This window comes from Yamadazyma tenuis, chromosome 5, assembly GCF_029203305.1.
Source record: "Yamadazyma tenuis chromosome 5, complete sequence".
NCBI lineage: Eukaryota > Fungi > Ascomycota > Pichiomycetes > Serinales > Debaryomycetaceae > Yamadazyma > Yamadazyma tenuis.
This window is the reverse complement of record NC_089465.1, coordinates 995,411-1,017,412: the sequence shown is the minus strand read 5'-3', so window position 1 is coordinate 1,017,412 and position 22,002 is coordinate 995,411. Positions and strand designations below refer to the sequence as shown.

At 45.1% G+C, this 22,002-nt stretch overlaps 10 protein-coding genes across 10 annotated transcripts; 5 read left to right on the top strand and 5 right to left on the bottom strand. All coding sequences in view use genetic code 12, as the record gives it.

The window, feature by feature from the left end:
• Positions 1-289: 289 nt before the first annotated feature.
• On the top strand, positions 290-757 carry PSN45_004168 (uncharacterized protein; the record flags this gene model as incomplete). Its single annotated transcript, XM_066158225.1, has 1 exon — positions 290-757. One exon carries the CDS (start codon positions 290-292, stop codon positions 755-757), a length of 468 nt encoding a protein of 155 aa, XP_066014322.1.
• Positions 758-861: 104 nt separating this feature from the next.
• Positions 862-5,739, bottom strand: PSN45_004167 (DNA-directed RNA polymerase subunit; the record flags this gene model as incomplete). The annotated part of the gene is made up of 1 exon (XM_006686010.1): positions 862-5,739. One exon carries the CDS (start codon positions 5,737-5,739, stop codon positions 862-864), a length of 4,878 nt encoding a protein of 1,625 aa, XP_006686073.1.
• A 457-nt stretch (positions 5,740-6,196) lies between these two features.
• On the bottom strand, positions 6,197-9,945 carry TCB2 (Tricalbin-2; the record flags this gene model as incomplete). Its single annotated transcript, XM_006686011.2, has 2 exons — positions 6,197-9,844; positions 9,934-9,945. The coding sequence occupies 2 exons, from the start codon at positions 9,943-9,945 to the stop codon at positions 6,197-6,199; spliced, it is 3,660 nt and encodes a 1,219-aa protein (XP_006686074.1).
• A 224-nt stretch (positions 9,946-10,169) lies between these two features.
• Positions 10,170-11,411, bottom strand: PSN45_004165 (uncharacterized protein; the record flags this gene model as incomplete). Its single annotated transcript, XM_066158224.1, has 1 exon — positions 10,170-11,411. The coding sequence occupies one exon, from the start codon at positions 11,409-11,411 to the stop codon at positions 10,170-10,172; it is 1,242 nt and encodes a 413-aa protein (XP_066014321.1).
• A 562-nt stretch (positions 11,412-11,973) lies between these two features.
• On the bottom strand, positions 11,974-12,466 carry YFH1 (Mitochondrial matrix iron chaperone; the record flags this gene model as incomplete). Its single annotated transcript, XM_066158223.1, has 2 exons — positions 11,974-12,358; positions 12,423-12,466. The coding sequence occupies 2 exons, from the start codon at positions 12,464-12,466 to the stop codon at positions 11,974-11,976; spliced, it is 429 nt and encodes a 142-aa protein (XP_066014320.1).
• Positions 12,467-12,913: 447 nt separating this feature from the next.
• On the bottom strand, positions 12,914-14,455 carry PSN45_004163 (uncharacterized protein; the record flags this gene model as incomplete). The annotated part of the gene is made up of 1 exon (XM_066158222.1): positions 12,914-14,455. One exon carries the CDS (start codon positions 14,453-14,455, stop codon positions 12,914-12,916), a length of 1,542 nt encoding a protein of 513 aa, XP_066014319.1.
• A 151-nt stretch (positions 14,456-14,606) lies between these two features.
• Positions 14,607-15,350, top strand: RSM25 (mitochondrial 37S ribosomal protein mS23; the record flags this gene model as incomplete). Its single annotated transcript, XM_006686016.2, has 1 exon — positions 14,607-15,350. One exon carries the CDS (start codon positions 14,607-14,609, stop codon positions 15,348-15,350), a length of 744 nt encoding a protein of 247 aa, XP_006686079.1.
• A 567-nt stretch (positions 15,351-15,917) lies between these two features.
• Positions 15,918-17,430, top strand: PSN45_004161 (uncharacterized protein; the record flags this gene model as incomplete). The annotated part of the gene is made up of 2 exons (XM_006686018.2): positions 15,918-17,309; positions 17,407-17,430. 2 exons carry the CDS (start codon positions 15,918-15,920, stop codon positions 17,428-17,430), a joined length of 1,416 nt encoding a protein of 471 aa, XP_006686081.2.
• A 167-nt stretch (positions 17,431-17,597) lies between these two features.
• Positions 17,598-19,550, top strand: MAM3 (cell agglutination protein Mam3; the record flags this gene model as incomplete). Its single annotated transcript, XM_006686019.1, has 1 exon — positions 17,598-19,550. One exon carries the CDS (start codon positions 17,598-17,600, stop codon positions 19,548-19,550), a length of 1,953 nt encoding a protein of 650 aa, XP_006686082.1.
• Positions 19,551-19,682: 132 nt separating this feature from the next.
• On the top strand, positions 19,683-20,984 carry PSN45_004159 (uncharacterized protein; the record flags this gene model as incomplete). Its single annotated transcript, XM_066158221.1, has 1 exon — positions 19,683-20,984. One exon carries the CDS (start codon positions 19,683-19,685, stop codon positions 20,982-20,984), a length of 1,302 nt encoding a protein of 433 aa, XP_066014318.1.
• Positions 20,985-22,002: the final 1,018 nt, after the last annotated feature.

Below are 22,002 nucleotides of genomic sequence, written 5' to 3'. Positions count from 1 at the left end.
GCTAATTTTTTCCATTTGTGGACTTTGCAGGTGTGTGCTGGTTGGATATAAAAATCTAGACCTGATAGCGGGGGGCCGGGCACGACTTGGGGGGCCGACAGGGCCACGGAAGTGCAGGAGCGGGTGGTGCGACTGATCGTGCCCACTGGGGGCACCGGGTCGTGCCTATACCCGCCCAGACTCTAAACCAGCACACACCCAACAAAGCCAGAGCCCCCACCGTGCCCTCACCATTTTAATGCATCGAACCCTGCGCTTCAGCAATCATCATCATATTTCCACATTAACAATGTTTAGACTTTACTTGGGAAGAGCTAAGTTCCCCAAATTCTCCTTCAAACCATTCAGTCCTTACAGACTAGCCTTTGTGCCATTGCTTCACCCGATCTTCAATGACTCCGGCTTTAAAGGAGTTTCTAGCTCACCTGCATCTACCATCAAAAGTGTGGGCTCCGATGTCTCCAATTTGCAACTTTCAAGTAGGCACAAAACCTATAATGAATTGACCCTCGGGTCTGTCACCGGGCTTTTCTTGGGTATTATCATCGGGAAATTCAGCTCTTTGATAGTCACCTTGACATTGTCTGTGTACTTAGTTTTGCAATTTTTACAGTCACGAGGCGTGATTCAAATTCCTTGGAATTATATATTCCGGTTCAACAACCAATCCTTTGACACCAGACAGTTGTTTTTCGACAATTTCAACTTTAAGATCAGTTTTATTTCCAGTTTCTTGATTGCATGTTATAATATTTAGTGTCCCAGTTAGGATATGAACTTAATTGGAAGTAGAATCCAACAAATAAACACACCATTGCAGTCATTTCCTTTATCGTATCTTATATTTCTATTAACAGTTAATTATTGCAATTTGGTGAACAAATCAAAGGTTCCAGTTCCCACATTGGATAACTTACCCATGACAATCTTGGCCGATGGACTTTCAAGTTCTTCTTTGTCTCCGTTCAACACCGACTTGGTGATGAATTGACAGGTGGTTTCGTATGACATCTTCATGAATGCAGAAGTGGAAGAGTCAATACCCTGTCTGTTGAAGGCCAAGTAGGTTCCTTCACGAGTCATCATGTCTCCGATCAAGTCCAAGTGTCTGGATGAAACATTGATGGCATACCTTTCGAACACATTGTTGATTTCCCTGACAATGGTGTTTCTAGCAGCCTCGACCCCATAAGTCTTCAATACCTGGTAGATGTCATTGGAGGTGATGCTGTTGACATCAATAAAGTCATCTTGTTCCCACATGGCTCTGAAGTTCACTCCCTCCGTCGTCAAGTGTCTTTCTCCACTTGGGTGAATACATCTACCTATTTTGGGCACTTCTCTTACCACAATCTTCTTACTCAACTCTTCAACAATGTTGACCATCAACAATTTTTCAAAGTCACCCACCAACCTCAAGTCAAACTCACACCATTCTCCATTGTCGTCGTCGAAGTTGAACTTGGTGACGAAATGGTGATTGGTGATCACTTCTTGCTGTCTGCTCTTGGCTTCTTTGCTAATAGGCTTGTCAACTTGCATGTCATCTTCACTTTCACTTTCGGAAGATTCGTCGCTGGAGTCCGAGTCCGAATCAGCATCTTCCTCTTCGCTAGTCTCTTCGGCTCTCTTCATGGTTTCGATTTCATCATCATCAGGTCCTTCGTATGACACTTGTTGTTTGGAGTTTTTCTTCATCTTGGCATCATTAGCATCTCCATCACCTTCTTCATAGTCGTCTTCAATTCCCTCCAACTTACTGGCAACTGGGTCAGAAGCCTTGGAAGCAACCCCGATGCTAGGGGCATTGGACTTCTTTTGCTTCTTGATTTCCTTGGTGATGGTGGTTTCCAATGCACCCAAAAACTTGGAGATAACCACCCCTTCCAAATGCTTTTGGGTAATATCGTACTCCTTCTGGTATTCTTCCTTGGTGAAGAAGTTCAACTTGATGGTGTACGATCTTGAGTTATCACCGTCTCCCGTAGTGGAAGTGGTTTCCACCACTCTTACGTTCAATAAGAACTCACTCAATACAATTTTGGTGATGTTCTTACAAAACAAGTCTGCTTGAACGTCGTTAATGTCTGCTCTCAATGGCATCGTCATTTGTGGAGTAGCAATGGAGGAGGAAGCTGTCATAATGATTTCTCTCATTCTCGGGATACCCAAGGTCACATTGGCAGCACCGTGACCCGCGAAATGGAAAGTGTTCAACGTCATTTGGGTGGAAGGTTCACCAACCGACTGCGAGGCAATAATACCAACGGCCTCACCGGGGTTGATCAACGACCTCATGTATTTTAATTGCATCAATGCCTTGAACTTTTCTTTACCAACCTTATCTTTCTTGAACAACTCCTTGTTGTCGCTGATGAACTTCTCCAAGCTATTCTGGAAGTTTTCACTCACCGCACCCAAGTATTTGGCTGGGTTGTAGACAGAAATAGTTGGGTCGTATTTCAAGGTTTGTTCGTAATGGGGCAAATCGTTGATCTTCTTGATAGATTTCTTGTACTTCTTCATGTAGTCAAGAGCATCGTCAGTGTTCAAATTGTCGATAAACTCAGGTTGGTACTTCTTCAACAACGAGTCGTAGTTCTCCAAACAAAACTTGAATTCGTTCATGTGACTCTGCTTGGTGGTATCAACTGCATCACCTCCGTATAAGAATTGGATCAATGTACCGTCTCCATCTCTGACAGAATTATCGTAACTGACATGAACACCTTCCAATTGCTTCGTCAAACATCTTTGCAAGTAACCGGAACGAGAGGTCTTGACAGCGGTGTCAATCAAACCTTCTCTACCGGCCATGCAATGGAAATAGTATTCCTGGGGTCTGATACCCGAGTAAAATCTTTGTTTGATGTAACCACCAGCTCTGGCATCGGTCTCGTATGGCTTGAAACAAGGAAGTGACTTACCAGAAACCATAACCGGCACTCTTCTTCCTTCCAAAGCCTGTTGTCCCAAAAGACACATGATCTGAGAAACATTCACATTGGAACCTTTCGCACCAGATAATGCCATAGCTTGCATCGAGTTGTAAGGGAATCTCTTCATGGTTCCGTCTGGAACACACTTGGACACCACCTGGGAAGTGATAGCATTAGCCTTGGAAGACGTCACCGCATCCAATATACCCAGCTTATTATCATCTCTCAAGATTTCTTCCAATCTCTTCAATAACTCTTTGTCGGTAACAGAGGTGTCCAGAGGTAAGTTGGTGACCTCATTGGCAGCAAGTCTTCCAACGTCAACCGACTGTTTCAAAATATCATTTCTCCATTGGTTACCCTCTGCAGTTAATCTCAAATCATCCATACCACATGTGAACGCAGTCATCATGATATAATTTGTGAATAGTCTACCCAAAATACTCAAAGACTTACCAGCAATGGTAGGTCCGTATACTTCGTGCAAGGAGTGGACTATACCGAACTGAGAAGCACCATACTGAGATTTGTCCAAAATACCACACAATAATTCACCGTTTTTGAAGATCACTTCGTTTTCAGTGGACCCTTCACCCCAATATTCACTTTTGATTTTGTTCTTGGAGATCAAATTGACCCCAGGAACATCGGCTGGCTTGATATTCAACAAGATGGTTGAGATGATCTGCTTACCGGTCCACAAGGGCTCTGGCTTGAAAATAGTAGGTGGTAAAGTTCTGATTCTGGTCATGGTGATATGTCCATCTTCTGGTCTAATACATCCGTAGATCAACTGTTGATACGTTTCTCTGGTGAAAAACGTATCCTTACTGGTCAACCAGACACCTGCACTAATATGATCTTGAATCAACCCTCTCAATGGAGATCCAGAAGTAGGAGTCAAATATTGACTGTCAGTGTTAGCCAAGTTCAAAGCTTCAGCCTTAGCGTTCTCACTTTGAGGAAAGTGCATGTTCATTTCATCACCATCGAAATCAGCATTGTAAGCACCGGTGTTGGCATAATGCAATCTTAAGGTCTTTTCTCCAGGCAATACTCTCACCTTATGCCCCATCATAGAAGCCTTGTGCAAAGTTGGTTGACGGTTCATGAGAACCACGTCCTTGTTCTTGATGTGTCTCAAGACCTTTTTGTTCACCTCTCCAGTGGATCCATTACTAGGAGTTAACAATTGGTTGGCCACGGTCCTTCTTTGTTCCAAGTTCATACCGATCAAGGATATCAAACTACCATCCTCGTTTTGGACTTGAACAGCACCCGGCCACTTGTCTGGACCGTTTATAACTGCTTTTCTCAACTCGTTGATGTTGTAAGCGGTGACTGGTTCAGGGTATGTCAACTTCTTGGCAAAAACAGGAGGAACACCAATCTCATTTGTTTCCAACATAGGGTCGGGAGAAATAACCGATCTGGCTGCGAAATTGACTCTTTTACCCATCATATGCTTTCTGAACAACCCTTCTTTCTTTTCCAAAGCTTGTTTGACACCAGGAACAGGCATCTTACCAGCGGGAGCGTTTTGGTTCTTGGTAGAATCAATGAATGCGTTGACGTCGTTTTGGATAGTCACAAACGAGTTCATCAATCTGTTGAACAAGATCTTCTTGTCGTCGATCGTGATCTTATCCTTAGTAACACTGGTGATTTGGTCGTTCAAATCTCTGATCAAAAGACAGGTTTTCAAGATGTTTGATAGCAACTCGTTCTGGGCGTTTTCATGCACTTCATCACCCAACTTGGATGGTAATCTGAATCTAGTTGGAGGAACAACTAATGCAGTCAAAAAGAACATTTCGGCAGACACTTCCTTGCTAGGGTTGGGTCTGGCGTTGAACACTTTATTCAACACATTCTTTTCCTTCTTAAATACTGAAACCAAAATGTTTTTCACTTCGGTAGACAAAATGTATTTAGAACCACCTTTATGCTTGATGTTGGGCATCGAATCATTTTTGCTGGTGGTAGAGCCATTTCTTAACATATCGGGACGAACCAAACCTCTGACTCTATTGTTAGCAACTTGCTTGTCTCTCAAGGAGTTTTCAAACAACTTGGTGAAGCCATCTTTTCTGAAAGATGGTGAGTACATTCCACAGTTGTCGCACCTAGGTCTAGACAACAATCTTTTGTAAAATTCATGAATGGTGAGTTTTCTTTCTTCACCAACGGTGGAGGTGGTCACTCCACCTTCGCTTGTTCTTCCCTCACTAAGAGCAGTAGCAATTACGGTATCGACAAACAATTCACGACGTGCAATCAAATCTTTTTTGGCCTTGGGATCAATGGCACTCTTGGTCTTGAACCCATCCTCTTCTTCGCCTTCTTCAGCTTCGTCATCGAGCTCTCCCTTACCCTTAATCATCATGTTATCAAGCTCAGTACACTCCAAGAGTAAACCGTACTGGATCAATCTTAACTTACAGGTGAATCTGTGCACTTCTAAAGAGTTCAATTTGAAGTGATGACAATAAAGGCAAGAAGACCGAAGGAACAAGAATAATTGATTGAAGAACAACGGGTTGTAGACCGCAATTGGTAACTCGATGTGTCCTTGATGCCCTGGACAGAACCTGTCATCTAAACCACAGGTGGTACATAAGTTTTTCAAAAAGGCTCCTAAGGCCAAATCGTAAAGACCTCCGGTAATGGGGTGTCCCAAGTTGTCAAACACAATTGGATTTGTGATTTGCTTTGCTGATAGGTTTCTGATTTCCTTATCCAGCAACACACCAAACTCCACCGACGTGATTTCGGAACCAACTGGTTTTGAGATGTCCATTTTGTGGTATTGAGTTATCAGGTTTAAAATTTTTTTTCAAGATGAGCATCTAAGTTTCGATTTCTAGTGCGCAGACAAAATTGGCGGAGATGCTAGTATAGAGAATGCAAAAAAGATATAGACTAGAATAACTACTACTTAAAAGGAATTGGTGAGATATGCTCCCTTCATTCAGTTCTCAAGTATAAGAAGAAACGGAGGCTATAAGCTTATTACCAACGGGTTAGAGTACACGGAATTGACCAAAGTATATTTAATCCAAGGTGTATTTTAACTTGCTCCGTGCAACGTCTGTGCCAGGCAAGGGACACCATAGAAGGTGGTTCTTTCAGTTTCTTTCAAACACAAAAACCTTCACTTGGTAAATAAATGCTCTAATCAAACCGTCTATGGCTGCGAAAAATTTTTAGGTTCAAAATCGTACATAAAATACAAACGATAAGTTAAGACATACTGTCTAATGTTTTCCAAATGGCAAACCCTTGGCAATGCTCTTTCCAACACCACCAATACCTTTACCAACACCTCCAACGACACCCACACCTGTCCCGAGGCCTTTCCCAACACCCTTTCCAACACCCTTTCCAACGCCTAATCCAACGTTACCAACAGCTCCGAAAGCATCACCAATATCAGATTGAGCATTTGGCTTAGCGGCGATAATGAACTTAGGTTCGAAAGAGAGTTTGACAAACACGCTTCCACCGTCTTCCTCGGTCTCAGAGTATAAGGGAACTTCAACTTCTTCATCAGGATTATCCCAGTTAACATCAGATAACTTGAGAGTACCGCTTGCTAATAAGTCATCTTGTTCAGGACCAATATCCCAATCGTATGCCACAACTCTAATCAAGGAATCGTATTTGTTAACCACATCAACAGTTCCCTTCTCATTGAAAATAGGATCAAGAGTCTTCTTTTGCTTCTTAGTCTTAAGAAATTCTTCTTTATCAGTGTTGAGGTGCAATTCCACGTAAGGGTCAGACTTACCGTTGCTGTCACCGGCAATGAAATTGGTACCTTTGAGAACTTCGACAGTCAATACACCACAGTTGTTGATGGAGTCTTGAACAGGTAATCCATTTTCGTAGATAATTGGCATCCATTGACATTGGATTTTGAATTGAGCAGAACCCTCTCCCTTTAAGGAAATAGTAGTTGGTTCTTCGTAAGACTTTTTGAGTAATTCAAGAGTGGAAATATCGAATTGAGCCACAGGTTTTTCCATTCTATTCTCATCCAGCTCCTTAACGATTCTAAAGTTAGCAGTAGACTTATCCAATTCCTTGATTGTAACGTCTCCGGTAGCTCCAACCTTGATGGAGCTTTTACCCTTCAACTTTTGACTAGCAAAATCACAATGAGAATGGTTGTCAAAAAAGGCTTGCAAGTAGACGTTTTCTTTCGAAACACTTCCTTCCAAAATTTCGTACACAAAAACACCACTGTTATATTCCAATAATTCTTCCAAAGATAATTTCAATCTCATACGCTTTTCAGGCTCTTCTTCTTCTTCTACCTCGCCATCCTTAATTCTGTCTTGCTTGGTCTTTTCTTCTTTCTTGAGCTTTTCCTCGGCTTCCTTGTCTTCAGCGGTCTTATCAGCCTCAGCTTTTTCTCTAAGCTTCTTTTCCTTAAGAGCTCGGGCTTCTTCTTGTCTAATTTCACCTATTGGAATAATAGGCAAGTTAGGATAGAATGCTAAGGAGTAAGTAACAACACCCTTTGGTCCCTTCTTGGTGATCAACTTAGACAGTCTCTTGTCGGTATCAACATGTTCAATGTACTTGTTCAACTCGTTCTTGTTGATAATTTCGTGTAATCTGACATCAAAAGAACCCAATGTTCTATCAGCAGATCTCTTCTCGACATCCATAACTTCAATAGTCAACAATTGATTTGGAGATGTAACTGAACAGTAAAACACTTCATTCCAGGTTGGATTCAAGGAAGATTCAACGGCAATAGTTCTAGCTCTTTGGAACTTGTTTATAAGAATTCTTGCGTATGGATCAATTTTTCCAATTCTCTCCAAATTACGTAAGTCTTGAGCACCTTCAATACTCACTCTTACAACACCAATTGGAGGCGTGAATCCCACAGAATCACCACTGAATGGTAAATCTACTGGTTTCCATGAAGCGTTGATCCTGACTTCACCTCCTTTAGATAACCCGAACCAAGTCTGATTAACTTGAGTAGCATCGATTAATTCGTTTAACGTGGAAGTTATCGAACCAAGGAACGAATCGTCCTTGTCTCTAATAACAAATCTGATTCTAGAATTTGATTTGTTCTTAATAATAGCTTCGTATCTCAATCCCCAATTAGGATTGTTAGTCTTCTTTTTAATACTGGATGTTTCAACCAACTCGTCGTTGAAGTGGATTTCAGCATAGGCAGAAGAGGGCTTTTTGTCATCTTTGTTGAAACCTCTCGCTTCCAAAAGCTCGATTCTACCAATACCGGTGTTCAAATCTGGAGGAGGATCAATGGCACCATCAACATGTCTCTTTGGAGGAATGGTTGGCATAAAGTGTAAGGAAAAGTCCAATTCTCCAACCGGCTTGTTGTTTCTAAGGAAAGGTGCGGATAAGTTGGGCTGCTTAGGATTCCTCTGTAAAGTATCCAAATCAAATTGGATAGTTCCCAATTGAGTATCTTTTCTCTTTCCATTGTCGTCGACCAACGTAATACTCAATGGCTCCGACAAAGTACGGACAGTAATATAGGTGGTTTCATTCCAAACAGGCTTGACAGTGTCTTCAATGTGACGGGTTTCACCAACCACTTGATTGAAGAATCCGTAAGTCAAGTATGGGTCCATGGTGTTCCCAATGGTTTGGAAACCTCTTATGTTCTTGGCCCTCTTTGCAGTAATTGCCAACACACCTACAGCCGAGTCCAAGGCGTAACCAGCCACCAATTGTTGAAGGTTCAACTGGAAAGACATTGGAGTATAGACAATTGGTCCCACGTATTTCTTGATCATCTCATTGATAAATGGGTAGAGACCAGGGATTCCCAAAATTTCCCAGTTGAAGATGGAATCACCCAAAACTTTGGAATTGAAGTCGAATTGAAGAGGTTCCAACAACGAGACATTGACGGTTTCAATATGAGGGAACGTAGTCATCATTCTCATTCTAATTCTAACCAAAGCCTTGAAAGAAACGTCAGAAACAGCCACAGAGACGGGGAATCCAAAGAGACTAGCCTTGACAATAATTCTTTGGTTCACGTTGTTTTTCATCTGCTTGGTGCTTGAATCAGCCAAAGCATTTGGAGTGAACGATGCACCCCAGTCCATGACCACCACATCGTCATCAGTGCCTTGTAAGGTCTTGACGGTGTCTACTCTTGGGGGTTTGGTTCCAGCAGTAAAACTGTCAATCCACAAACCCTTGATGAAAGCAGGAGCAGGAGAAGCAGCCAAAATAGGGTTCACTTGCTCACATACAATTTGAGAAATAGAAGGTTCAAGATAGTACCAAAACTTTTCCAAGAAAACGTTTAACCAGTCGATAGTTTCATAATCATTTTCAATGGACTTGATAGAAAACTCTCTTTGAGCCACTTCTCTTAAGTTACTTCTATACTTTCTGATGGAAGTACGATACAAAATGGCAAACACTCCCATAACCACAAACATGGGTGCCAACGAGAACCGGAACCATCCAATAATCCATGAAAGCAATCCAGCAACGACTATATACCCAGCGTTGTGGAACCAATCACCATAAGCAACTGCTGGTAAATATTGGTCGAAAATCGAATTTTTGGATAACAAATCAGTAATCTCCTCTTCAAGGGTCAACACATCTTCCTTCTGCCACCCACCAACTTCCTGCCAGCCAATGTAAGTCGAATCAACAGGTTCTCTTGGTTTGGGTTTCTTGGTACTATTGGAGGTATCATAATCCTCACTTGCAACCAATTCAGGTGCTTCAACTTTGATTCCAGGTCCTGAAGTGGCTCTTGAGCTGGTCCTCGAACGAGCATCCAGTTTCTTTGCGGACTTCACCGCAACTGGGGGAGGCTGGCTGGAAACGTCCACCTGTTTGGGTGGTTCCAACACCTCTGTCGGTTGAATTGCTCCTTGGGTCTACCAGGGGTTAGTACAAAAACAGGGGTAAAGCTAGGGGTAAACAATCCGCAAGGACATAAGCCTACAAATGTTTATGGAGTACATACGTCTTCGGACATTTCAACAGTCAATTGGATCGTGTTCGGCGGTATTCAATTGGTCCTCGTGAAAGATGTTTATTGCTTCAACAAAATTTCAGTGCGATCAATGCGATTGCGGTGCCTGAAATTTTTCCCAAACAGATTCAAGCATCTGGCTGCGCACTGACAATGCATGATAATTGGCGATGAAGGCTAATTACATTTGCATATATACAATTGTGGTTCTGACGGCCAAGGACCCCTTAGTCGAGTGTCACAGGGTCTTCCCAACTTCCTGAACCTCTTACAGCACCAGCCCCGGCAGTGTATTGGTCCTGGTACCGTCTATAAGATTCCTCGAAGCTGTCATCAAAGCTGTCGTCTGAATCCCAGAAATTGTTGTCTGACTTTCTAACAAGTACCTCTTCTTCTGTAGCCTCGCTGTCGGAAATATCTTCCTTTTGAAGCTGGGGACTATGACTTTGAGTATCGTCGTCATCTGAAAGAAGTTCTATCACCTCTTCCGCCTGGGCATTGGTCTGATTTTTGTGGGGGTCGTTAATGTCATCCTCAACAATTCTATACTTAACCATGTCTCGGAGCTCGATCCTGTCGATTTCCAGAGGGGTTGTCTTGATGAAGTAGTTGAACACATCAGAGATGAAAAGGTGGTTCAATTCAAAGAGTTTGTTGCAAACAGGGCAACGATAAATTGGATAGCTTTGAGAAGCACCTGTTGAATTCTTGCGGAAGTTGTTGAAGCCGCTAATGTTGGGTTTGTAGACAAAGTTTCGGGTAAGGCTAACGATATCGGTTTTACCACGGGATCCGGTGGTTGTAGCCACTTGTTTGTCTCTCTTTTTCATCTCATTACTTCTGCGGATGAGATCTTTACGCAATACCGTTTTTATGCCTGTAGGAATCCGATTAAAAACGCAGAAATTGTCGAAATCAAAGCATTCAAAGTGGTTGCACACCACCGCCTTGACAGGAAGACCTATTCGGGTGGCACTAAGGGGGTCTCTGAGGGTGAAAATGATCTTTTCTATCATACTCATCTCTTCTGCAGTCTCATTAAGAAGACCAAATTCGCGTCGTAGTACGAGAATAAGATTGGGAGGGATGGTTCTGTACGCAGACTCGGGACTCCACAGGCCTACACTTGGGGCCTGAGATGCCGGGGTGGCGGGGACCGAGAAGGTGGCAGGTTTGGGGTCACTTCCAATATCGTTTTGGGTGGAGGGTAGTTGTTTCACCTTAGGCTCATCCTTGATAGAAGAATTGGGGCTAACAGGCACCACAGCAGCCGTGTGGCTCTGAAATTTCTGAGGACTGTACCTCAACGTCACCGGGAACTGAGGCACCGATAATGATGTATCGGGAGTCTCTAGGGCCTTATTTAACTCAAGCTCTAGTGAAGATAGGTCTGAGTCGCACGTATCCAAATCCCGTAGAATGTGCAGCAGTAATCGTATTTTGACCGTTAAAGTTTGTGCCTCTGGCATCTCTCGTCCACGGGAGCCTATTATCGCAGTGGAGTACACAGATACCCGATCACTCCCACGTATGGGTCCTTTCAACATAAAAGTGGGTGCCATTGCGAGGTAAAATCTCCAGTGCGCGAAGAGTTGCGTTGTTAATGTCTCCGTATGCTCCTTGCAACTGGGTCTAATTGATTTTGTGGCACCTGGTTACCTAAACCTATACAGGGGCTTAATGATTGCAGTTATACCCGAAACAGAAAAAGAGGGTATAATTGGTGTAATTGGTGTTGTTGGATCTGTAGAGGCTGGGGCTAGAAATAAAACCGAGTGGGTGCCAACAACTAGACATTGACCTGGTTGGATGTTAACAGACGGTAGCGACAAGGAGATTTTCGAAACGAATATAGCCAGTAGTGTCAACGTAGGGCCTGTAAGCGAAAGGGTTGGTTGTCATCTATTCCGCTTGTATTAATCCAAATGGGTAAAAAAATTCTACTAGTTTGTACCCACTACTTTAAAGCTGAGTGTATATACAAAGGGGTCAATAAATATTCGTCAGTTTACATAATTCCAGGGGACGTGATTAATTGTCCAATTGTAATTGGATGGAGGTGCCCAAAATATCCGACAATTCTCTGGATAGGAGCTGGGTCAACTCTCCGTTGTCTCGCAACGACTTCCATTTCCCACCAATAAGATCGTACCGGTTGGGTCCCGTCAATGGCGAGCTGAGCCAGATTTGTTTGTTGGGAGGCTGTCTGTTAATAACATAGGTTCCACTACCGGTGCTCAATGTTAACACACCTTGGTTCAAGTCGAATTCGACATTTTCGTGGGTTTCGGAAATAAGGTCGATTTCGTCGCTGAGGGTGTCGAGGTAATGGTTGGAGATATCGTCGTACTGGGCGTTAGAAATCTGGTCGATCTTGGAGTCAATATCGTTGCCTAGCCGGTCCACGGTGTAGGGTCTGGAGATGATGGAAAAAGGTGACTTCGTGGACTGGAAAACAGGGAGATGATTGAGAAGCGCACCTGAACCGAGATTCTTGACACTCATGCCCATAACCAACAGGCATTGTGCTGGTGTTAAGCGTCTACCGGCAATCTTGGAAACCTGTTTTATCATATCCAGTGGTGATGCAAATAAAAGTTGTCATTGGTGCGCATCAACCACAGTTGGAGAAAAATTTCTGTACGCCCAAGATGTTTGTGACACTTTTGATTCTAACCGTTGTTCTTGTGGGGTTGGTGGTCTTGCTCCCGTACTGGCTGAAATTGGTCAACTATCTGTATGAGCCAAACCAGAAGTCCAAGGCTCGGGGACGTTCAGGGCCATCGCAGCTCCCCCAAACGTCCGGGTATGTTCCTCCAGATCAACAACTTCAGCAGGAAACCAAGGCAAAAGCCACCGGCCTCAGAAAATTCACCGCCGATGATGTCCCCGTCAAGTTGAAGCTTAACCACCTTCAGACGAAAAGAAGAAAGGAACGGTTAGACGTTGACCGTAACCCCAATAACTTTGATTACGACTTGGACGAGTTGATAAATGAAGTAGATGAACCCATATCGAATTCCAGAACCTCCAACGGAGAGAGTTCGGTCTTCTCCAAAGACATAGTGTAAAGACGCTGGAGGAACGAGTACTTTAAGTGTGTCACTTGATTAACTGTAAATAGGTCCGTATAATTAGACGGATGTCTAATTGACATGATATCTTCACGTAGATCCGTGTACAACTTTTCGAGGTCGGTGTTATTTGCCAGCACGGCCTTGGAGACCACCTTGAGCAAGTGGTCAGAAAGCTTAAGAAACTGGCTTCCATGAGAAACCGGTTTCTCAAAGGTATTCAAGTCGTAGTCTAACGCGTACAGTTTCTCGAATTCTGTTTTAAGGAGGTATAATGCATGGATTGACTCTTGGGGGCCGAGGTTCTCAAACAAGATGGTGAAGACTCTGGTGGTCAATGGGAGCCCAAACCGGCGGATGGTGTCAATAGTCTCAAATAACTTGGGAGTATTTCGCATCCACGAGTAATGCTCTAGAAATGGCATGAACGTCGAAAGATTGGGGGTTATTAGCAAGGGAGGCATGGTAGTGATCTTAGAAAGCTTGTCATAGCACTGGAGATACTGGTCGTACTCGACTTTAGTGCCGGGGGTTAAGCCCCAGTAGAGTATATCAGTTTGCGGTTGTTCAGGAATACTGGACAACAACAACTCGGCCTCCGAGATGTTCCCAAACCGCACGAGGCCGCTGAGAATCTTGTTTAAAAGCGTGATGTCCATTGTCACATCGATGCTTCTGACAACCGCGTAGAACTCATCAGGGTTTCGAAATGGCCCTGAATAGCCATCAAGCATCGTCATATAGGTTTTTCGGTTTGGAGTGACTCTTCCGAGGATATCATCAAACACCTGTTTGTTGGAATGCATCACGCTGATTACAAGAAGGTTGTTCAAAGAGTCGATGTCGTCAACTGCCAACTGCTTATAGAAGCTAAACGTGAACTCATTTTCCTTAAACTTCTCCAATCCCTTTCGTTTAAAAGCCTGCTGGACCCGATCATCGATATCATGTCTGTCCTTAAAGAACATGTAATACAAGAACTTGTTCTGCTCAGCTACCGACACTGGTAAGCCGTTCTGTTTCAAGTCTGCAAAGAGCTTTTGGAGCATTGAGGTATACTGCAGCCGAACACTCCTCAGCCTGGAATACGCGTGCATGGTGGCCAATGTGGGTATGGAGCTTCCGCTCAAGAGCTTAACGGGTCGTTTGAAGTATGGGTAGTCTAGGAATTTTGATATTAGGTCATTTAAGTGGTGAGGCTCGATGGCAGTCACCTCAGTATTACAGTATTCCTGAAACACGGCTCTTAGATCAAAGCCGTCGGAGGGTGTGTTCATGAAGGAGGAACGCTTTTTGGGATACAAGAACCTTAGAAGCAGTGGTGATGTTTTGGCGGTATATTTCAGTAGAATGTCCTTTCTGACGGCAGGGATATTGGAAGTATCTTGAGCAGTAAGGGTGGTGAAAATGCGGTGTTTGGGCACACCAAGAGCCTTCATTATGAGCGATTGATCGGAATCTATGGCTCGTCGTACGCTTTGTACAAGCGGTACTGCTCCCCTTTTAAACCAGTCCATCAGCTAACTGCTGCAAACCCAATATCGCGATTGCGAGGTTTGAGCACCCGAAAATTTTTCAAACGGTAGAGTAATGAAGATCCAAAGCCAGGCAGCCACGGTGCTTGAGCGCACGTCCGCATACTTGAAGTCGGGCTTGTTGAAGAACAAGCCTGTATGGTTTGACGTGGTGGCCAACCATCCTCCCGACAGAGATTTGACCCGGGTCCCCAAGACGCTCTTAAACTCCTCGTACCAAGATCCCATGAACAGAGTAAAAGGCAACAAAACCAGATTAAGCGACCAAGAGTTGCGTACAAAGAACAACAAGGCTCACCGGATTCCCAAGTTGAAGTTTGTGGAGGACGAATTGAGAAACTTGTTTTACAAAAGACATCCCTGGGAGTTTTCGAGGCCCAAAGTGTTGATTGAAAATGAAGGGAATGACAATACACAATGTGACTGGAGCCACATGGTCCAGTTCAACAAGCCTTTGGACGGAGAGTCGGTGGTCCAGAGAACCATGTGGTTGTTGAAGAACAGTAATAGAGACTTATTTGAAAGTTATGATCAAGCCAGGTTTGAGTTTTATCGGTTGAGAATGGAAGAAGAGATGCAAAGTGCCGTAAGCAGAGAAGAAAGCGGTATGTTTGGGGCGGTGTTTCCAACGACGAACTTGCAGCACGGGGTGCAACAAGAACAGGTGTTTGTGGATGATTGGGCAGTGTTGGCGGCAGAAAAGACCACTGCTCGGAGGGCTACTGCCATCAGTAAGACGGCGGAGAGTAAGGATGCAACCAAGTCGATATTCGAGGAGGGGGAGGAGAGAAGCGTGTAAATAGTGAATAGACGAGTACATAAGACAGTTGGGTTTAGGGAGGGAGCAGCGTGTAGACAGTGAATTGAGAGAAGAGGTGTTGAGTGAGAGAGAAGAGAAGACTGTGAAGAGAAGACTGTGAAGAGAAGATTGTGAAGAGAAGCTTGTGAAAAGAAGACAACTAAGTGACATCTGGTACTATGCAGTGTTTATTTCTATACATTGTGATGGATACTCCATGTCCTGACTCAGTGCTCGTGCGGTTTGGCCGTCAACTTCTCATAGCCCACGTACACCACAAAGGCAGCCAACCCAATCCCGAAGCCCGGGAACGCACCCTTGAACCGATTAAACCGACTAAACTGCCCTTCATACCTCCAGGCGTCTCTTTTAGCCCATGGATTTCCACTCATATCGATATAATGTAATTTGGGCTTTTTCTCATTGGCCGCTGGCGCGCCTAAACAACTGTTCAAATGGGTGCGAACACTAGGATTAAACTTTCGCTAAGGAACATTCGTGCCTTCACCGGCCTCTCACTTGGCACCACAGCAAGTTGAGTTATATCCTAAACGGCTGATACATAGTATGACAGATATCACGCCAACATCGAGTAAAAAACTCACCTCCAGACTCTCGCAGGCACTTGAGTCGGGAGCACAAGAAGGCCCTATTGTCCTCACGGACTCGGAAGATGAAGACGAATTTGTCAAAAAGTATGGGGACATCGACTTCCAATATATCAAACGGCCCCGAACTTCGTTCTGGTTCACCCGCCCACACGCCCTCAACTACTTCCAAGACGGAGTGTTGTACCGCACCAAGGGTGAACGGCTGTCCACCAAAACAGAGTTGTTTTTGGACTTGATGTACGTGGGGATCATCGCTAACTTAGCGGGGGATGCCACTGAGCACGCTGGCTGGGGCGCTTTATTGAAGTATATTTTGTTGTTTGTGGCGGTGTGGACCGTGTGGTGCGACATCAAGGACTTCACCAACTACTACTACAACGAGGACTTGAGCCAAAAGGTATATATCTTGTGGATTTTGGCACTATTGACGGTATTTTGCAATAACCAAACACAGATATTGGCCAACCGACTGGGAGCTGCGTTTGTGGTTGGGCCATATATTTTGTGCCGGGTGTCATTGGCATTGGGTCTATTTGTGTACACCTTTTGGATTCCCGAGCACCGGGTGCAGCAGCGGGTCTACAGTGCCACCATTATGGTGACGTCGTGCCTCTGGATCATCGTGGTGTTTGTGGGCACCCGGGCCAAAATCGGCTTGGCGGTAGCCATCATGGTGTTGGAGAACGTGTGCTTCGTTACCTGCTTCACACCGTGGTTCAAGCGTCAGTTGGGATTGACAACCTCCACCGCCTTGAACATCGAACACGAAGTCGAGCGGTTCTCGGTGTTTGTGACCATTGCCATCGGGGAGTTTTTGTATAAGATTGTGGCTGGTGGTGACTTGGACTTGGGATTCCAAGTCCATTTGTGGCGAGGGTTATTATTGTTGGTGGACGCCTACGTGTTGTTTTGGATCTATAGCTACGGGTCGATGGCTCGTCGGGCCACGCATGCGTTGAGGCACTCGGCGTTCCGAGCAGTTCTGTGGATCTATTTGCACTTGCCGTTAGTAGCCTCCATTGTGTTGGCAGCCGATGCCGGAGGAGACTTGGTGCTGATCAACGAGACGAAGGAAGCGGAGGAAGCGGAGGAAGCGGTCGACATCACCGCCGTCAAGTTCTTCTTTACCGGCGGGTTGTGTGTGGCATTGGTATCGATGGGGTTATTGGGGTTGACAGATGATCCCAAGGATCCGCCCGAAACCTATATAGTGGGACGGTTTTGGCGGGTGGTGTTTCGGATTCCGGTGGGGGTGATTGTGTTGGTGTTGCCGTTTGGCGACTTGGGCATCACCGGGATTATGGGGGTTGCTACGATATTGATGGTGGTGTTGTTGGTGTGGGAGTCTGTGAGTGGGACGCCGAAGAATTGTCTTTTTGGCGGGAGTCGATAGGCGGCAGTAGACTGTCAACCCCTCACGGATCTAGTTGTTTAGGTTTCTATAGCTATTCGCTTGTATTTTATTGTAAATTTAACCGGTACCGAATCGCGCTCTCGCTAGCGTAGTGGCTCGGCTGCGCACGACACGCTTTCTTTCGCGGTGCAGAATTTCAATACAAAATCCCCTAGAAGCAACTCTTGAAAACAACTTTCAAGTAACCCATATACCCCGTACCCAAACCGCCCCTACCAATTCATGTCTGTGAAGCCCCTGCTATCTTCTTATCATGCTAGACCCGTAACCTTGTCCGGCGGCTCGCCCGTGTCGGGCTCTATTCTTTCCAGATTAATGCTTGTGTTCACGCAAATGCCCAAGCTCGTTAGTGCATTACCCATTGGCATCCGCTCCATCAACCACGTGAAAACCCAGAAGCACCCGGCGTTGACAGCCGAACAGTTTTACTTGAACTTGGCCATTTCTGCCACCCTTGTGCTCTTGGGTGGAGTATTTGCTGGTCTTACCATCGGATTGATGGGCCAAGATGAGGTGTATTTGAAGGTGATGGCCACCTCGGGAGACGCCCACGAACGGAAACACGCCCGCAAGGTGCTTCGTTTGATTGGCAAAGGAAAGCACTGGGTGTTAATTACGTTGTTATTGTCCAACGTCATCACCAATGAAACATTACCCATTGTGCTCGACCGGTGCTTGGGGGGTGGATGGCCCGCGGTGGTGGCATCCACTGCGTCCATCGTGGTGTTTGGCGAGATCATCCCCCAGAGTATCTGTGTGCGTTACGGCTTGGAAGTCGGCGCCTACTGCTCGCCGTTTGTGTTGATTTTGATGTACGTGATGTACCCAATTGCGTTCCCAATAGCCATGCTTTTAGACCACATTTTGGGGGAAGACCACGGAACCGTGTACAAAAAAAGTGGCTTGAAAACCTTGGTGACGTTGCACAAAACCATGGGGGTGGAGCGATTAAACGAGGATGAGGTCACCATCATTAGTGCGGTTTTGGACTTGAAAGAAAAACCTGTTGGCACTATCATGACGCCGATGGATCGCGTCTTTACCATGAGTGCCAACACCATCTTGGACGAGAAAACGGTGGAGGAAATCTTCAACGCCGGCTTTTCAAGAATCCCCATCCACGTACCAGGAGAGCTGATGAACTTCATTGGAATGTTATTGGTGCGAGTACTCATCAGCTATGACCCCGAGGATGCGTTACCGGTGGCCTCGTTCCCGTTGGCCACCTTACCGGAAACCGGCACCGATACCTCTTGTCTCAACATCTTGAACTATTTCCAAGAAGGAAAGAGTCACATGATTGTGGTGAGCAGCCATCCTGGAGAACCCTTTGGGGCTCTTGGGGTGCTTACGTTGGAAGATGTCATTGAAGAATTGATTGGAGAAGAGATTGTCGACGAAAGTGACGTCTATATCGACATCAACAAAAACATCAAAAGAACCCAGCCAGGACCTTTGGCCAAACGCAATCTCACCAGCTACTTGCACACGTTATACCAACGGAGCAGCAACGGTTCCAAGCGTAACTCATTGGACAACACCCGTCCATCCATGGACCATCCTCCACCCGGTGATGGGGGTAGTCCTGTGCATCGGGTCATCAGCAAGTCTGAGTACCAGAGCCGTGGTGGAGCCCTTCTCTCCAACAACAGCAGTATTCTTCCGGCCTTGGACTCCAGCAAAACGTGGATGCCCATCAACCCTGCGGCCAACCCGTTGGAAACATCCAAGCTGTTTGTGACGATCAAGAGACCCGATATCGAGGGCGTAAGAAACTCGGTTCTCCAGAGCCCCCGAAGTACTCCTGCCCACGACGAGGCGCTAGACGGGCCGGACTACGGGGTGGTACATACTACTGAGGAAGGAGCTATAAGTCATCAAAAGGCCATTAGTAACAATAACGGCAACGGGGACCACAAATTCTTGCTCCCAAGCGAGCGGGAAGCAGACATCTCGGACTTCCAGCATCGTCTCTCGTTGCCGGAAAACGGTGAGATCAGTCACCAGAAACACTACCGGACCGGAGGAATCATTGAGTCTGTCATTAACGTTAAAGGAGTTCATAAAACCATCATTGAGAATGTTAGCGACGAAGACCGTGATTTTGAGTTCGATGAGTCTGAAGACCGTCGTCTCTTGGGAAGTCGTAAGAACTCAACCCTCAAGCACCGGTAGGTGTATGGGTGTATGTATAAATATATATGAAGATAAAAGTAAATCCGTAATAGGCAGGTTCGGATGCGCATTTTTGGCTTTGCTAAAATCGAAACGGCAACGAGGGTTTTATACACTTTATCAACACCATTAATGAAAGACGACAGTAAGTCTTCATTGAAGCATTTCTTCAAAGCCAATCTGGTAGGTTCTCACAGTGGTGACGGCGACGATCGTAGCTACCGGTTCTTCTTGAAAAAAAGAGATACCCAGGACTCCACCGCCAGTTCACTTGAAAATTCCTCATCTATTGAATCCACAAATACCACCGGCAGTGAAAAAAAAGCTAGCCATGTATCGTTGAAGCGGTTTCTTAAGAAGTTCAAGCATGATGACAAAGACAAGGACAAGAGACGTACGCACTTTTTGCCACTGCATTCTACCAGTGAATTGTATCGAAAGTATACCACTGGAAAGTTTCTAGGAGCTGGAGCTTCGGGCTCAGTCAGCTTGGTACACCTTAAAACCGATCCTTCGAAGGTGTACGCCGTCAAGAAGTTTCGGGCCAAGCTCACGAACGAATCGGAACTGGACTATAAAGTTAAGGTGAATAACGAGTTCAAAATCGGCGAGGTGTTGGACCATGAGAATTTGATCAAAACCACCGAGATGATCAAGGATCAAAGCACCGTGTTTGGAGCGATCGACTACTACATCATCATGGAGTACTGTAAGTATGACTTTTTCAACTTGGTGATGTCGGGGTTGATGAACTTGGAAGAGATCAACTGCTATTTCCGCCAAATCGTTAATGGGGTCGGATATTTGCACTCCATGGGATTGGCCCACCGAGACTTGAAGTTGGACAACTGTGTGGTGAATGAAGATGGGATCTTGAAGTTGATTGACTTTGGCTCTTCTGTCCAATTTCGAAAGCCGATCCCAGAAGACGTTACTCCGGCCCATATTATCGAGAGTGATGAGCAAAAATATCAGTTGGTGATGTCGACCGGGGTGGTAGGAAGCGACCCATACTTGAGCCCAGAGGTGTTCTCCCAAGCAGAGCCAGGTGAAGAACGGGGCTATGACTCCAGAAAGGTGGATGTTTGGTCTATTGGCATTATATACTGCTGTATGATCTTGCGCAGATTTCCCTGGAAAATCCCCAAGCTTCTGGACCCAAGTTACCGGCTGTTTGTTAAAGATAACGAGAAGATCTTCAAGCTTTTGCCGGAGGAGTCGGTTCCTTTGATATCGAAGCTTTTGAAGCCGGTGGATGAAAGATGCTTGATCACCGATGTGTTGGAGGATGAGTTTGTGGAGACCATCAGTGCTTGCACAAGGGCCAGCACTCTGAACACGCACAAACACAACTTGGTAACGGAGGAGGAATTAGAGCAGATAAATAAGGAGAAGGAGATGATCAAGAAGCTCCAGAACACGGGAATAGCATGAGGCACCAGAATTCACTGCTAGAAAAAATCTAACAAGATTACAAGTCGGACACTGCTGAGAAACAGAACTCGGGGTTACATCAACAGATAAGAAGCTTGGAACTGGGCATGGCATGATTCCCACGACATAACAATACAGGTTGTCAAACTGAGTCTAAGCTGGTCAACTGCACACAAGTCGTACTGTTCTTGATTCTGGAACCAACTCGTTGGGTGATGTCAGCCGGGTATGGTAATTTTGTGGCTGCAATAGAATTCCCGGTGGCACTAAATGGCAATATTCGTAAAGAGAGTCTCGGTTATACATGCACATTAAACAGAGATAACGAAAACGAAATTGTTGAAAAGAAAGTCGCAAGTCTTTAGATAGTAAGCAGCCGATAAGAAAGTCCAAACTCTTTAATAGGATTATTAGATAGTAAGCAACTGATAAGAACAATACATACCATGTTGGTAGTAACCAAAGACAGACAACGGCAGTGTACGACATTGGGCCTGGGGTCCCCCGACATTTTGTGAGTGGCGCGCCGAATGGCGCAGGGGCGGAGACATCGGTTAGGTCGGACCTAACCCAAGCGGACAGGTTTGAGCACTAACCTGCAAAATATGTCACACGGTGGTTACAATCTCGTACCCGACGGAAGAATTGGGATGAAATTCTTTTGTGATAACACAATAGACCCAGGGGAGAAGGCTACTAAACAATGAATATCCGACCAGTGATATCTATACCACCGACGGTCTTGGATTCGATAATGCCCATCCTGTAAAACTTTACAATGTAAGCAATAATCTTATCAAAGCAATTTTGTCGCATGGTTCTTGCTGTCGCAATTCTCTTACCTGCCTTCGCGCAATCTTCAAGATTTTACCGCCCTGAAAGAAGTGCACCTAACACCGTCTATTTGGTATTTAACATATCTTAATTCTTCTCATTCAGCCTCGATAAAAAAATTCTAAAACATTAGTGTTCCTTACATTCTTGAAGAAAGTTTAATATCTCTAGTATTCTTAAGGCT